This window comes from Topomyia yanbarensis, chromosome 2 (genome assembly GCF_030247195.1).
Source record: "Topomyia yanbarensis strain Yona2022 chromosome 2, ASM3024719v1, whole genome shotgun sequence".
Classification (NCBI taxonomy): Eukaryota; Metazoa; Arthropoda; class Insecta; order Diptera; family Culicidae; genus Topomyia; species Topomyia yanbarensis.
This window is the reverse complement of record NC_080671.1, coordinates 211,698,022-211,713,593: the sequence shown is the minus strand read 5'-3', so window position 1 is coordinate 211,713,593 and position 15,572 is coordinate 211,698,022. Positions and strand designations below refer to the sequence as shown.

General features: G+C 37.8%; 2 protein-coding genes across 5 annotated transcripts in view; both read left to right on the top strand.

Moving 5' to 3' along the window:
- The window catches only part of LOC131682835 (protein hu-li tai shao), a 249,325-nt gene that overhangs the window by 134,233 nt on the left and 99,520 nt on the right, over positions 1 to 15,572 (top strand). For all 4 annotated transcript variants that reach the window (XM_058964608.1, XM_058964607.1, XM_058964605.1 and 1 more), the window contains 3 exons: positions 3,023 to 3,308; positions 3,374 to 3,487; positions 3,700 to 3,777. In XM_058964608.1, the coding sequence (XP_058820591.1) occupies positions 3,023 to 3,308; positions 3,374 to 3,487; positions 3,700 to 3,777 (478 nt within the window). The remainder of the gene's footprint in view (positions 1 to 3,022; positions 3,309 to 3,373; positions 3,488 to 3,699; positions 3,778 to 15,572) is intronic.
- LOC131682837 (uncharacterized) lies at positions 7,238 to 8,860 on the top strand. The gene is made up of 2 exons (XM_058964610.1): positions 7,238 to 7,297; positions 7,375 to 8,860. Exons 1-2 carry the CDS (start codon positions 7,268 to 7,270, stop codon positions 8,551 to 8,553), a joined length of 1,209 nt encoding a protein of 402 aa, XP_058820593.1. The 5' UTR covers positions 7,238 to 7,267; the 3' UTR covers positions 8,554 to 8,860.

Below are 15,572 nucleotides of genomic sequence, written 5' to 3'. Positions count from 1 at the left end.
AAGCCCTTAGAAAGTAATCGTACTTGAAAATATTCATAAATAATTAGTTCGACGATCTCATACAACCGTTCAAAAAATTTGTGACAAGATCTTCGAGATGGATTTAAACACATATTTTCTAAAATATTATACAATTTTGCCATACCAAATGTAATACATCAGATTTGTTTTTTAAACATCATAAACGACCAAATACTTCATTTTCTTTTTATATTGTGATAACTTTATGCGTATAGGTTAGGAGATATGGCCAGGGAATCAAGTATCTCCAAGGATCAAGTGTCCTCACTCTCCCCACTCTTTCTCGGTAATTGTTTATACTATTGAAATTTGAAGTAAACAGGGCATTTAAACTTTGAGAATATTTGCATTTAGAAATATTTTGATCTACCTATATTGAAAAAATAATAAATTATTTAATGTGTCAGACTTTTTAAAACGGTACAATAATCCCAATGATTGTCTGGTTCCATTAACAGCTTATCTTTGTTCGCTGATCATTATAAGGGGTTATACACAAAGTTATGGCGAAAAAGTGAGCTAAGTTCGTGATTTTTTTTGAAGCGTTATGTAAATTTTATTTGAAAAAGCGATAGACTGTTCGTTGGTAGCACTATCGAAGATAGAAAAAACAATTTGGATTAAAAAAAATATTCATCGGATCGGTTTCCCAATAGAGAAAAATTTTGTTGCAAAAAAAACATGGTGACCAAAAAATTGAATTTTGTGGTATTAAAAGTTTCAAACCAAAATTCATTGCAAGAGATCGAAATTTTTTAATGAACCGTTCAAGTACACGAGAATGTGAATACAATCAATTCAAAAAAAAAAATGAAAATCGAGCGACTGGTTTTTGAGATATCACGTTCGCCGTAACGGTACTTTTCAAAAAACTTCATTCCGAGATAATAGCGTTTGAAGTTTTGTGTTAACTTCATTCGTGGAAGAACCAGCGCGATGCAAACGGCTATAATTTAAAATCTAGTGCTTCGATCTGAATGAAATTTCGCACAGATATTTACTTTCAGAACATAGAATTTTTTTTTTCGATTTTTCCAACTTTGTATATAACCCCTAAATATTAATAAAAACATACAAACTCTCATACTTGTGTAATTTTACCATTATCACTTAATCGAAATTCCAGAAAACAGCTTATTCTCATCAGAAGGCGAAATCTCAGTGGATCGTAATTTAATTTGAAATTAATAACATTCAAAAATATACTATGAAGATTTTAAACTTGTTAATTTCAACCATAAAGTTTGAAACAAACATCAGCAAAAACATAGTGCCTTTTGATTAGAAATCAGACAATTAGGAATTGACAGTTTATTATTTATTCATACCTTCTGTAGCTGCGAAAATTTGAAGGTATTTCTTACTATTTTTAAAACCAATTTAATTTATCGATATCCAATTCGTGCTTAAATCTTAAAATGGTAGTTGCAATCATGTCTTCCGCTACATTCCGTGAAATAGTTTTTTCGGGAAATTGTATTCTGGGGAACGGTATTCCAGGAAATGGCATACAACCTGGCCATGTTGATACGGTGCTACAAACAAAAAAAAACATTGAACGAACTTTTCAAGTGACCTAGTTTAGGCTGCAGGTCCAGTCAAGTACAACACCAAACCAATTCAATACCCCCACATTACACAATCATTTTGTGGGACCTTCGGCACCACAAAGTTAGCTACGCTGTCATTTCTGTGTCGTTTTTTAAGTTCTGGGAAGCAGAAAAACAGACCTTTCCAACGGTATGCTATTTTATGCTTTATTTTAAGAACTATTGTGCGATTATGGAACAACTATGAAAATTGCCATTTTTTGCGATTTTTTCATGTAAAAATGCAAAAAATGTTTTCAAATGCATGTCCTTATAATACTTCAAAAGAACATTTCCGCGCTCATCGACATTTTAATCATCAGAATCATTTGAAAAATAGAGGAGTTATGCAATATTTCCTACAATTCTACCTGCAGTATGCAACTAATTAGATAGAAGTATAGTCCAGGATTTGCCAACACTGTTGGTGTACCAATGATATTCCATGTTTCAAACAGAAATAACATCATAGCTTTTGGATATTGCACATTGGTATGTTCTGATGAATTATTGAAAAGCGTTAGCTGAATTTCATGGGCATAGGTAATTGTGGAATAAGGAGTGGTGTGTGTGCGTGGGGGGTGGGGGGGCTTTACATATGGAAATTCGAACTGAAATAACTGAAATATTATCGAGTTGGAATATTGAGAAAAAATATTTTAAAACATTTGCACAATGTCCTATGCATTGTGGCAACGAAGAAACGAAACATACTGCAGTGTTGGCAAAAAAATATTTCTGACATTTAATTGAAACTATCTAACTTTGAACAGCTATAACTTGTTTTAGAGTAATTGGTCGGTGTTAAGTCAGACCGGATTAAGTCGCAAAACACAAAAAAATGAGATAATGATAGCACTGGATAAAGAAAATCGTCAGCTACAATCGACTGTTGCCAGATTTGAAATATGTAACAATAAACAAGAATTATGGCAAAAATTAATTTCCAATCATAATGTAAAGGATGCTGCGATTCAAACTTTAAACTCGTTTTTCTCGAAATTATTTTTTTGTCACTTAGTCCGGTCTGACTTAACACCGACCAATTCTAACACCATACATCCTTCGGCAAAGTTGTTCCGCATATCCTGAATTATACTTCTATCTGGAATTGTGGTCTATAGAATTGAAAATGCAAAAAATAGGTTTTCAAACGCAATGCGGCTACGCCGGGTCAAAACTAATCGACCCCAAATTTTGCACAGCTTTTTAGGGCTCCAAATGGAACGCAAAAAGAGCTGTGCTCGGTTGATGTGGTTATTATTACATTTTTCCCTATAACAAAGACCCACCCTAGTGTGTCAGTTCATTGTTTTGTGTTGCATTTGATGAGACCTACAACCTACACTAGGACACTTGAAAGGTTCAAAATCACCGTAGAATCTTATTATTGAATAAATTTTCTCGCGTAGATTAAAGACTATCGACGAGCTGATAAGATATCTGCTGGACCACAGTCCCATATTCTGGAGGGTGTGTCTTGGGATGAAGCGAACCGGCTGAAGGATGCCAATGTCTCCGCCACTGGAGATCATGTTGTTCTCATGGGAGCAGCATCGAAGGGTATAATCCAACGTGGATATCAACACAATGCTACCGTTTACAAGGCGCCTTATGCAAAAAATCCATTCGATTCGGTTACTGACGATGAGTTGAACGAGTACAAGAAAACTGTGGAGAAAAAGCGACAAGGTGACTGTGAGTATAGTCTTTGCTGTAAAGAAAACTGAAACAAGAATAATCTTTTTTTCTATTTTATACAGACACTGACACAGACTTTTCCGAGTCTGAAGCCTTGAGCTCTTTGCAAATTTCGGAGACAAAGGTTAAAAATAAATCAGTTTGTCCACCAAATCCGTCTGACCCAGAAGACACAGGTAAAATGTTCTTACAGTGAAGACTCGATTTTATCAGCCAGCGATTTTGGCAGCATTCTGACCCGATTTTGTCAGCCAGCTAGGGTTATGTTTGTCATTATCTCCATTTTGCCAGCCTTTAAATATAACAAGGGGTTGATAGAAACAGGTCTACACTGTATTTTTTTATTTGATTGCATTGTGTCATTTGTAAATTATTATTTTTATTTCAGCTACTGAACATCAGGTGCTAAGAATAGAAACCAAGCAAGTTCCAAAGCCTAGTCAACCAGAAGTTGTACTTAGCGATGGTAAGTACATAAATTATTTTTTCCGAAATTTTTAATAAGTGTACAACTTACATACTTTCACTATTGACTAACCTAACTGAAATGGTTGTAACTCTATCTTCTGATACACTTACTAATGTCTGTATTATCTCTAACATTGTTTCGGCAATCACGGTCCACTTTCTGAATGAATTTTAAGAGATTTTTTATAATTAACGATTGCCATTATCATTATCGCGAAAAGCCAAACTAATATGCTTTTCAATTATTGATCTCGAAGTAGCCAATGCAACGGCCATCATTGATTATCAAATTTCGCTGAGGTATATGTACTATCAAAGAACCAATCTATCGTATTTCGTCGAGAGATCAAAACATACTTTTTACATATCTCATAAAATGAATAGGTATACACTAGGGTGACAATGATTTATATGAAAAAAAAAATTCGCAACCTACACCCCTAGCGTCGTTCCAAATCATGAAAAAATGACACTGTCCAAATTTTAGCGAAATCGGTTAACCCTAACCCCTCCCCCAAAGAGCTTATAGTTTGTATGGGATTTTTGGCCAAAATGTATAGGGAAACACTCGCAGTTCACAAAATCGCCGCTAGATGTCGCTGTAAACTTCCGATCACTGACCTAGGAAGGAGTTAAGCTTTTGAAGATATGCTGAACAAGTTTGTTGAAGACTGCAAGACAATCCAACCAACCGTTAAAGAGTTATTAAGGTTGCACAGAGAATGCGCAATATTCGCAAACGAAAAAAGCAGTTTTTTTCCACACCGTATGTCAGATCTTCATAAAAATCAATCAGCGTATGTAGAATGTTGTTACAGTACTGCTGATTGATTTTTATGAAGATCTGACATACGGTGTGGAAAAAAAACTGCTTTTTTCGTTTGCGAATTTTGCGCATTCTCTGTGCAACCTTAACGTTTAAAGTTGGATACTGCTGCTTAACATTTGCAAAGGGCGTACTCCGCTTATCTCATGTATGTGAACCACGAGTGAAGGTGGGACAAAGTTAGGAAAAACTCATATATCTCTGAAACAATAAGAGATAGAAAGTTATGATGTTCCACAAAGTTGTAGAGGAATAAAAGGACTTTTTGGTTCACTAGAAAGTTTCAGGATTTCTCCGCAAGGTGGCGGTAGTGAGCCAAGCAATTTAAAGGGAATACTCCTATCTGTATAACGGTAAGAAATGGATCATTTGAATGTTCTACAAAGTTGTAGAGTAGCAAAGAATATTTTCTTTTCTCATTTGAAAAAAGCAGAATTCTATCACATGGTGGCGCCAGTGATCAAAATTAATTCAAGGTAATACTCCTATCCATACAATGGTAAGAGCTAGTGCAATCTGATGTTCTGCGAAGCTATATAGTATTTCAAAGGCTTTCGTATCTCGTTGTAAAAATAGAATTTAGGCCGCTTACTGGTGCAAACAGCATAGAGTATGAATATATTTTAATACACCTTTTGAATGTTTTCTAAGTTTTTCGAATCTTTACTCCTATTTCTTGTGCAGAGATTCTTTTATAATTCATAACATGTTACAAAGTTTTCTTAAGATTATCATGCTATGATAAAACCTATATTCTTAAATTTCTTCGTAACCCCATTTATATTTCTCCTGTTGCATTAATTTATATAGCATTTTTTAATTTTTTTAACTAACTGTTGACTAACTTTAAGAGCGCTCTTGTCTCAGAGATGTCGTGTATAGTGCCGCGCGTCAGTGCTCGTTTATTACCTCTCGCAGAAGAAGCGCACACAATGCGCTGTGAACCCAGATAGACTAGCATTGGTTGCACGATTACAGGGCTGATAATTTGGTGATAGGTGAGAACTACTAGGGTCATTCGAATGCCAATTAGTGACTTTTTCATCAAATCTGGCCTCACTTATAACTTAGAAATAGGCTGCTCGAAATATATTCTGTTTTCTTACGCGGACTACAGGGCTTAAGTACTATATTGTGCTAGAATATTGCCAACCTGGGATAACCTGCAGTGTGTGCGCACAGCGTATTGCTAGTGAACCCGATGGTATTCACTGTTCTGGCGGGTGCGAGCAAATATTACACGTACGGTGCTCGGGTGTGAATACAGCAGCCGCAACCGCTCTGCGGGAGAACGAATCGCTGCAATATGTGTGTTTAGAGTGCAGGAAGAAGGAGACACGTCTCAACGATGTGCAGAAAATGTGTAGTGTGCTTTTGCAAAAGGTCGAAGAAATCACTAAGGCTGTCTGCGATGGTGATTTGAAAATACGGAATATTGTTTCAGAGCAGTACAGCGCTTTTGAAAAACGAATTTTGCCGCGCCTTAAATCTACCGTTGAAGATGTTGTTTCCGCAGAAGTATCAGTGCTGCGTGACCTAGTTCGGCGAGCGGGTACGGATCAGATGTGTGTCGATGATACCGAGACCGGCAATAAAGTTGTAAAGAACACTGCAGCCGTTGCCACTTATGCCAGCGTAACCCGTTCTAACTTAGCTCCAACAAGGCTGGAAAAACGCAAGGCGCATCCTGCCGTTTTGGAAGATGATAATGACGATTGCAGCATTCTGAGGTCCGGAAAACGACGGAAAATGACTACTAAAAAAACTTCCAGAAACGAATCAAGTGGTGAATTAACGGCTGCGTGCGAAACGCCTGTGAACACGTCAAAGTTACAGTCACTTAGGCCAGTTTCGCATGTTGCGAAAAACAGTGCAGTCTTGAAAATGGAGCAAACTGTTCTGTTCAAACCGAAAGTTGTTCAACTAGCGGAAATAACAAGGAAAGACATTCGTGAGAAGTTGGATCCAATTGTCTTCGATGTCAAAGAAGTGTACTACCGTGAAAATGGAGAAGCTACTATACGATGTGGTTCGAACGAGCTTGCACTGAAAATGGCCCACGATGCTAAAAATAAGTTCTCCGAGGTATATGAGATTGAAAACCTGAAACCTCTGAAGCCAAGATTCAAGATAATAGGATTAAGTGACGAAATCCCAGAAAACGAAATAATCGCCAAAATGAAACAACAAAACAATTTGCCTGAAACGGCTGATTTGAAAGTTATTCGCGTACAGAAGTCCAAACGAACTGAAAACACAAGAGTGGTAGTGTTTGAATCTGACCCCTCGACGTTCTACTGTCTGATGAAAGCGCAACGGGTCAATATTGGCTGGGATCGCTGCCGAATCTTCGAGGTTGTTGATGTAATGCGCTGTTACCGCTGCTCTGAATATGGCCACAAAGCAGCGACATGTAAAAATTTAGTATGCTGTCCAAAGTGCGCAGAAGAACATCCAATAAACGAGTGCAGCTCTGATTTCGAAAGATGTGTTAACTGCCAACTATTTAACTCAGAGCAGGAACTTGATGCCGACAAGCTTGATTTTATTCATCCCTCTTGGAGCTCTGAATGCCCGCTGTACCAAAAACGCTTGAAGAAAGCCAAACTTAGAATTGACTACTCGACATAGCAACCAATGAAGCTAGCCATCCGCAATCCAAATGATGATGACTGCACGACAGTTTCTCCAGGTAAAGCCAAAGAGGGTATATGTCCTCCCGAAGTTACCTACGATACTGCACCCCCTCAAAATAATTTTCGATTCCAGTCTACCGTTGAACAACCTACTTCCGGCTCCGCAGCTGATATTCATCTAGCCATCCGCAATCCGTATAATGATGACCACAAGACTGTTTCTCCAGGTAAAGCCAAAGAGGGTATATGTCCTCCCGAAGTTACCTACGATACTGCACCCCCTCAAAATAATTTTCGGTTCCAGTCTACCGTTGAACAACCTACTTCCGGCTCCATAGCTGATATTCATCTAGCCATCCGCAATCCGTATAATGATGACCGCAAGACTGTTTCTCCAGGTAAAGCCAAAGAGGGTATATGTCCTCCCGAAGTTACCTACGATACTGCACCCCCTCAAAATAATTTCTGGTTCCAGTCTACCGTTGAACAACCTACTTCCGGCTCCGTAGCTGATATTCGTCTAGCCATCCGCAATCCATATAATGATGACCGCAAGACTGTTTCTCCAGGTAAAGCCAAAGAGGGTATATGTCCTCCCGAAGTTATCTACGATACTGCACCCCCTCAAAATAATTTTCGATTCCAGTCTACCGTTGAACAACCTACTTCCGGCTCCGTAGCTGATATTCATCTAGCCATCCGCAATCCGTATAATGATGACCGCAAGACTGTTTCTCCAGGTAAAGCCAAAGAGGGTATATGTCCTCCCGAAGTTACCTACGATACTGCACCTCCTCAAAATAATTTTCGGTTCCAGTCTACCGTTGAACAACCTACTTCCGGCTCCGTAGCTGATATTCATCTAGCCATCCGCAATCTGTACAATGATGACCACAAGACTGTTTCTCCAGGTAAAGCCAAAGAGGGTATATGTCCTCCCGAAGTTACCTACGATACTGCACCCCCTCAAAATAATTTTCGGTTCCAGTCTACCGTTGAACAACCTACTTCCGGCTCCGTAGCTGATATTCATCTAGCCATCCGCAATCCGTATAATGATGACCGCAAGACTGTTTCTCCATGTAAAAGTCAACTCAAAATGTACTATCAGAACGTGAGAGGACTACGCACAAAGATCGATGAGCTGTTCGTAGCTGTATCCGACGCAGAACATGATGTCATTATCCTGACAGAAACATGGCTGAACGACGAAATCAACTCGCTGCAGCTATTCGGACCTAGATATTCGGTATATCGTAACGACCGTGACCCGATCGCTGCTGGTAAAAAAAGGGTGGTGGTGTACTTATAGCTGTTTCCAATCGGTTAGCATCTAAACAAAAGAGTTATGACAATAGAGGTCTAGAACAACTCTGGGTAAACATTAATAGCCAGGGTACTAACACATGTGTGGGCGTCGTATATCTTCCTCCGGACTCCGCAGATAACATAAACGTTATTCAAAATCACATTCAATCTGCACTCGACATCGCCAATTCGCTAGAACCCCAAACCTCTCACTTGTTATTCGGAGATTACAACCAGCCTGGTCTTGTGTGGAAAAGCACTTCCTTCGGCTACGCCTATGCCGACCCCTCTGACTCATCCCTTTCGAGATCCAGCAGTGATTTACTAGACGGGATGTCTCTACTGAACATGCTGCAAATGTGTACGATTAAGAACGGACGAAATCGCACGTTGGATCTTCTGTTCATAAACGCAGACGCATACATGAACTGTCATGTGTACCAAGCAGATGAACCACTCGTTAATATAGATTCCCATCATCCGCCCCTCTTAGTTGAGCAGACCTGTCCACGACAGGTTATTTTTGATGAGATGCTGGAAGATTTCAAATATAACTTTTCAAAAACTGATTTTCTTGGACTCAACAACTCACTGCAAACTATTGACTGGATTACCTCGCTTAACAGTGCAACCGATGTAAATGACGCAGTAGAAATATTTTCGTCGATACTGATACAACTGTTTGAAATATATGTCCCAGCACCGCGTCCTAGACAGAAACCACTTTGGTCCAATCGACGACTTCGAGAACTTAAACGACTGAGAGCAGCCGCGCTTCGTCACTATACCAATCGACGGAATCCCAATACAAAACGTGAATTCATTTACGCCAGCAACAGTTACAAAGCTTATAACCGCTTCCTCTATTCTCGGCACGTGCTACAAATGCAATCTAACCTTGAGCGAAACCCCAAACGTTTCTGGTCTTTTGTTAACGGGAAGCGCAAGGAGAGCGGACTTCCTTCCAGTATGACTTTAGCTAATGAAAGTTCTAATACGACTCGTGGCATTTGTAATCTGTTTGCAAAACATTTTTCGAGTGCATTTGAAACAGTTCCGACTACTCCAGTACAGGTTGAAATCGGACTACGCGATGTTCCCAGTGACGTGATGAATCTAGGTAGCATCCGTTTTTCCGAAGAAGATATTGTTGCTGCCATTGAAAAATTGAAATCCTCGACATCGGCTGGTCCAGATGGGATTCCTGCTATTATTTTAAAAAGATGCGCTAGAGCCCTTTCTGCTCCTCTAAAACTGATCTTTAATCAATCGTTGTCGCAAGGGACGTTTCCTCTGTGTTGGAAAAAGTCAGTTATGTTTCCTGTCTTTAAAAAAGGTGATAAGCAGGACATAGCAAATTATCGAGGCATAACCTCTCTCTGTGCGGGGTCTAAGCTGTTCGAAATTTTAGTAAGCAATGTGTTGTTCCGGGAAGCCAAAACATATATATCGACGGATCAACATGGGTTCTTCCCAGGTAGATCAACATCAACGAACTTAGCACAGTTCACTTCACATTGTATTAAAAGTATGGAAGGCGGAGCACAAGTAGATACTATTTATACTGACCTTAAAGCAGCGTTTGATCGTGTTGATCACTCGCTTCTACTGGCGAAAATAGAAAGGCTGGGTGCCTCACTCAACTTCACTAAGTGGCTGGAGTCATACCTTGTTGGCCGTACCCTATCTGTCAAACTAGGAAATATCGAATCACACAACTTCATAAATTTATCAGGTGTACCCCAGGGTAGTAATCTCGGACCCTTGCTGTTCTCCTTATTCTTCAATGACGTTTGTTATATCCTTCCACTAGGATGCAAACTTATCTATGCAGATGACCTTAAACTGTTCCTCATTGTGCGATCTGAATTGGACTGCATCGAACTACAGCGACAACTAGATGAGTTTTGCAACTGGTGTGCTCGAAACCGGTTGACTCTCAGTGTATCTAAATGCTCAGTAATTTCTTTCACGCGTAAAAAAAATCCAATCTTGTGGTGTTATACTATCTCAGGGAAAACACTTGAAAGAGTGTCAGTTGTCAGGGACCTTGGAATACTGCTGGATTCTAAATTGACGTTCAGAGATCACTATTCCCACATCATTGCGAAAGCCAACAGGAACCTTGGTTTTATCATCAGAATAGCCAAAGAGTTTACTGATCCATATTGCCTGAGAGCACTGTATTTCTCTCTCGTTCGCTCTGTCCTGGAAGATTCAGCTATCATCTGGTGTCCGTATGCGAGTATCTGGATTAACAGGATTGAATCTATACAAGCTAGATTTCTCCGATTTGCTCTTAAATCTCTGCCATGGCGCAACCCGATAGAGCTGCCACCTTACATTGATCGTTGTCGTTTGCTTGATATGGACACCCTTTCAAAAAGACGAAATATCTCCAGAGCAGTGTTTGTAGGAAAAGTTCTAACAGGTGAAATAGATGCCCCAAATATACTTTCACAGATAAATGTAAACGCACCCCCTAGAAGCTTAAGATCGTGGGATTTTCTAAGACTCGACTATCAAAGTACTAATTATGGACAGAACGAACCCGTAAGGGCGATGTGTAGTGTTTTTAATAGTGTGTATGAATTTTTTGACTTCTCTGTTTCATGTGATATTTTTAGAAATAGGCTTAAGCGGTTGACTTAGTGCATTAGATTTTGATTTGTTAGATGTATTATTAATTAAGTAATGTAATGTAATTTAACGTGCAATATTGTTTAATGTGTATGTGTGAAAAGATAATGAGGTTTTTACGCCCATTTGGAGGGTGTCACACTAACTGCAAATGGGCTTTTCCTCATTCCATATTTCATATTTCATGTAGACCATGTAGGTCAGATGGAAAATCAATCAATAAATAAATAAATAAATAAATAAATACCTAAGTAGGCCACAATCCAATTCGCGCTGTGCTTCTATTATATTCAGCATCCCCCTTTTTTGCAAATAAGCAAAGCGTGCATGCCAATTGCGCTACCTGCCCACCAGATCACCACATCACCAGATATTTGAATTTTGCTTTTGCAGATCGTCAAGAATGGGTGGATCGTCTCGACAGCTGGGTATTTTATGCGGTTCATCGCGCATGTTGCTCGCTATCGCCGGAGGAATACAGTGTATGTTGTTGTCGTCGGTGCTCGTTGGTCGCCTCAAGACGTGCCATGTGCTGCGAACCCAATTCAAATGATATTGGTTATACGAGTACAGGACTGATATTTTGATAGTAGGCAAAGGATACTACGCCCATTTGAAGACCCGATGGTCAATTTTTCGTCGTATCTGATACCACACAAAACTTCCAAACTGAACAATTCAATTCAATACTTTGGAATTGTAGTCCATGTGAGGTCATAGAAATAAGGATTACCGTTCCACAGTGGTCCAGAATGTAAATTTAGCAGGAATTTTGAGATTTTTCTAAATCTAAACAACTTAGCCTTAATAAGTCTTTGGAGAAGTTTTCGTAGTTTGTGGGTTTCTTCTTTTTGTTAAAAAAACAGATAGGGTAATTGTACCAAGATCAAAAAAATAACTTTTTAATTATTCCAGCTAGAGCTAAATAACCTTCAACGAAGTTGTAGAACGACAAATCTTGGAAAAGTTTGCTGAAGACATGTGTGACTATCATACTTTTCATTTTACAACTAATACTTTTATTTTAAACTTGAAGGTTAGGGTGTTTCTTAGTGTTTATCAGTAAAACTGTTTTAGTCAAATGACTTTTGCGGTATTGATTTAAAAGTGAAGTAGTCTACAGACGACTTTAAGATTGTTTTAAGGAAAATAACTTGTTTCATGGCAACTATTTATTTCTGTTTCATGGCAACTATTATATCTAACTATTTTTGCTGATGAGTTATGAGCACTTTTTCGCCAATATCACTCATTGGGGCAACAAATAATAATTCTTTTTCAAGTATAACTAAGGTCATTACTAGAGTTATAATTGAGCAAAAAACAACGAATACGTTATTTTCCAAAAGTTCAAAAAGTTGATTACAAAAATTATATTTTTGATATTATAAGTTCTTATATCTTTTGAATAATAGAACCTAGCGTTTTAATGTGGGTGGTTCTAATTTTTTAAAATCTTAAAATTAACTTTTAAATGGTTCGAGATAGAGCTTCGTAGAAAAATTTTTTTTAAAAAACTTGGTCGAAGACACTGGAACTCTATGTTGTGTATTTTCCATTTTACAAGAAATTTACCAAAAAATAGGACGTTCTTAATAAATGGTTTTCTTTATATAACTTTTGCAGTTTTAATTTTTCATAAGGATCACGTAAGAAAAACTTTCAGATATTTTGAAGGAGAGCATTTTGTCTCAATGTACCGAACCTCTAGCATCTCTCGTTAGAAAGTTATATATACTTTTTACTAAAAATAAACTCTTTTATGAGTAAATATTGCAAGACGTAAAAATATTGTATTTGCCATTTTCCGCAATCTATACTACAAAGCATGCTATATCATATGACAACAACGGTATTTAATGTTAAGTGTCCTATTCGAAGATAATGCTATATGAAAAAGTTATATTTTTTTTATAAAAAAGTTCTCATACCTTTCAAACGAAATTTTTTTGGTAGTTGGAGTTTTAAAGAAAATTATGCACCCTTAAATAATCTTGTACTCCTGTCCATAGGGTACTTTAGTGTAAAATGAAAACTTTTTATAGAAATAAAACCGTTTTTAAGGAACACCTTACAGCTTACATTTGGATTTGTCGGGCAATGGAAAGTATAAAAGCTAGAGCTTGCGTGTCTTCAGCAAATTCGGCTAAAATGTGTTGTTCTACAACTTCATCGATAATAGTCAAGCTCTATCTCGAACCGTTCAAAAGTTTCATTTTAAATATTGCTAAAGTTAGAACCACCCTAGCTTCTGTTTGAAGCAAAATAAAGGGCTTGTAAAGTACAACAACTTTGCCAAACATATTGTAAGGCTAAATCATTTAATTTTAGCAAAAAGATAAAATTCCTTCTAATTTTACATTCTGGAGCCCTGTCCATTCCAAAGTACTAAGTAACTCAACAGTGACATTATTTCTAGGACCTCAAAGTAAGCCAATAAAAGTGTACTTTTTCGAAAATTGTTCCGCGGCGGAACCCATTATACTATGAAGTGCTGTTCCGTTTTTGTCGTGGCTAACGACTTATCATTCAATATATGGGCCCTTTTCAAAATTTCGGGCTGAAAGTCGTGTAAGGTTTGGAACGCTCATATCTTTCCATATCATACTGCACGAAATTAATCAGTTTTCGGAATTTGTCGAAAATAAGTTCAGCAATGTTGTATAAAATTTGGGGTATGTATGACATGCATTAATAATGAAAAATCTTTCGAAAAAAACTACTTGGAAATGGGGAAATGTTTCAGCTCATCTCGGTCAGACCCTTCAATATGATGCACCAAACGGACACTGAAATGATGAGAAATTTTAAATGTAGGTCCGCTACAGTTTTATTTCAATTTTTTGTGTAGAGCTGTTTAGAGCGTACAGGGTTCTCCAAGGGCTGTACAATACCGGGAAAAAATATTTGTGAACTGTACACGGCTGGTGGATGAATCAATTTGTGTCGTTACCTACTACTAGCAGAGGAAATTATTTTCATTTCTGATAGAGAGTAGCATGCACGACGAAAAAACGGTTTTTACAACACCCAACTAAAACCAGTTCGTGATTGGATACCGCTAATTTCGTGCACCGAACCACACATCTTGAACAAAATAATTGTAATTTTAGTCGGTTTCTATTAGTCGACCGAGTTGAATAACCGGAGACTACATTTCAACATTTTTCCTGCATTCGTGAACGTTTTTCCTAATAAATCGCTGTTTTAGGCTTTTAAAATTGTATTAATAAATTATCATCTACAAAACAAACATAAAAAAGGAATTGTTAAGGTATGAGAAAAATTAATTACGATCAATTTAAAAAAAAAAATAAAGACAATCGGTTGAGTGGTATTTCAGGAATCGTGATCACGGGAAAACCATTTTTTTTAAAATCGGTATTTCGAGATAATCGAGTTTAGAATTACCACTGCGCTTGGTAGACGAAGCACGCTTGGAAGCGCTGTAACTTTCGATCTATTTCTCGGTTCTCTATAAAATTTGGAAAAATATTCTCAAGGAATAAAAAAAATCGATTTTTTGAAAAATAAAAAAGGTATGTAACCCCTTAAGCTTCATACACACAGTATATATTCGTCCTTATTCCAATTTTAATAACAAAAACACTAAAGCCTTTGAAATTCTGTATAACTTCGCAGAACATCAGATTGCACTAGCTCTTACCATTGTATGGATAGGAGTATTACCTTGAATTAATTTTGATCACTGGCGCCACCATGTGATAGAATTCTGCTTTTTTCAAATGAGAAAAGAAAATATTTTTTGCTACTCTACAACTTTGTAGAGCATTCAAATGATCCATTTCTTACCGTTATACAGATAGGAGTATTCCCTTTAAATTGCTTGGCTCACTACCGCCACCTTGCGGAGAAATCCTGAAACTTTCTAGTGAACCAAAAAGTCCTTTTATTCCTCTACAACTTTGTGGAACATCATAACTTTCTATCTCTTATTGTTTCAGAGATATATGAGTTTTTCCTAACTTTGTCCCACCTTCACTCGTGGTTCACATACATGAGATAAGCGGAGTACGCCCTTTGCAAATGTTAAGCAGCAGTATCCAACTTTAAACGTTAATAACTCTTTAACGGTTGGTTGGATTGTCTTGCAGTCTTCGACAAACTTGTTCAGCATATCTTCAAAAGCTTAACTCCTTCCTAGGTCAGTGATCGGAAGTTTACAGCGACCTCTACCGGCGATTTTGTGAACTGCGAGTGTTTCCCCATACATTTTGGCCAAAAATCCCATACAAACTTTAAGCTCTTTGGGGGAGGGGTTAGAGTTAACCGATTTCGCTCAAATTTGGACAGTGTCATTTTTTCATGATTTGGAACGACGCTAGGGGGTGTAGATTAGTGATTTTAAAAATGGTCGTTTTA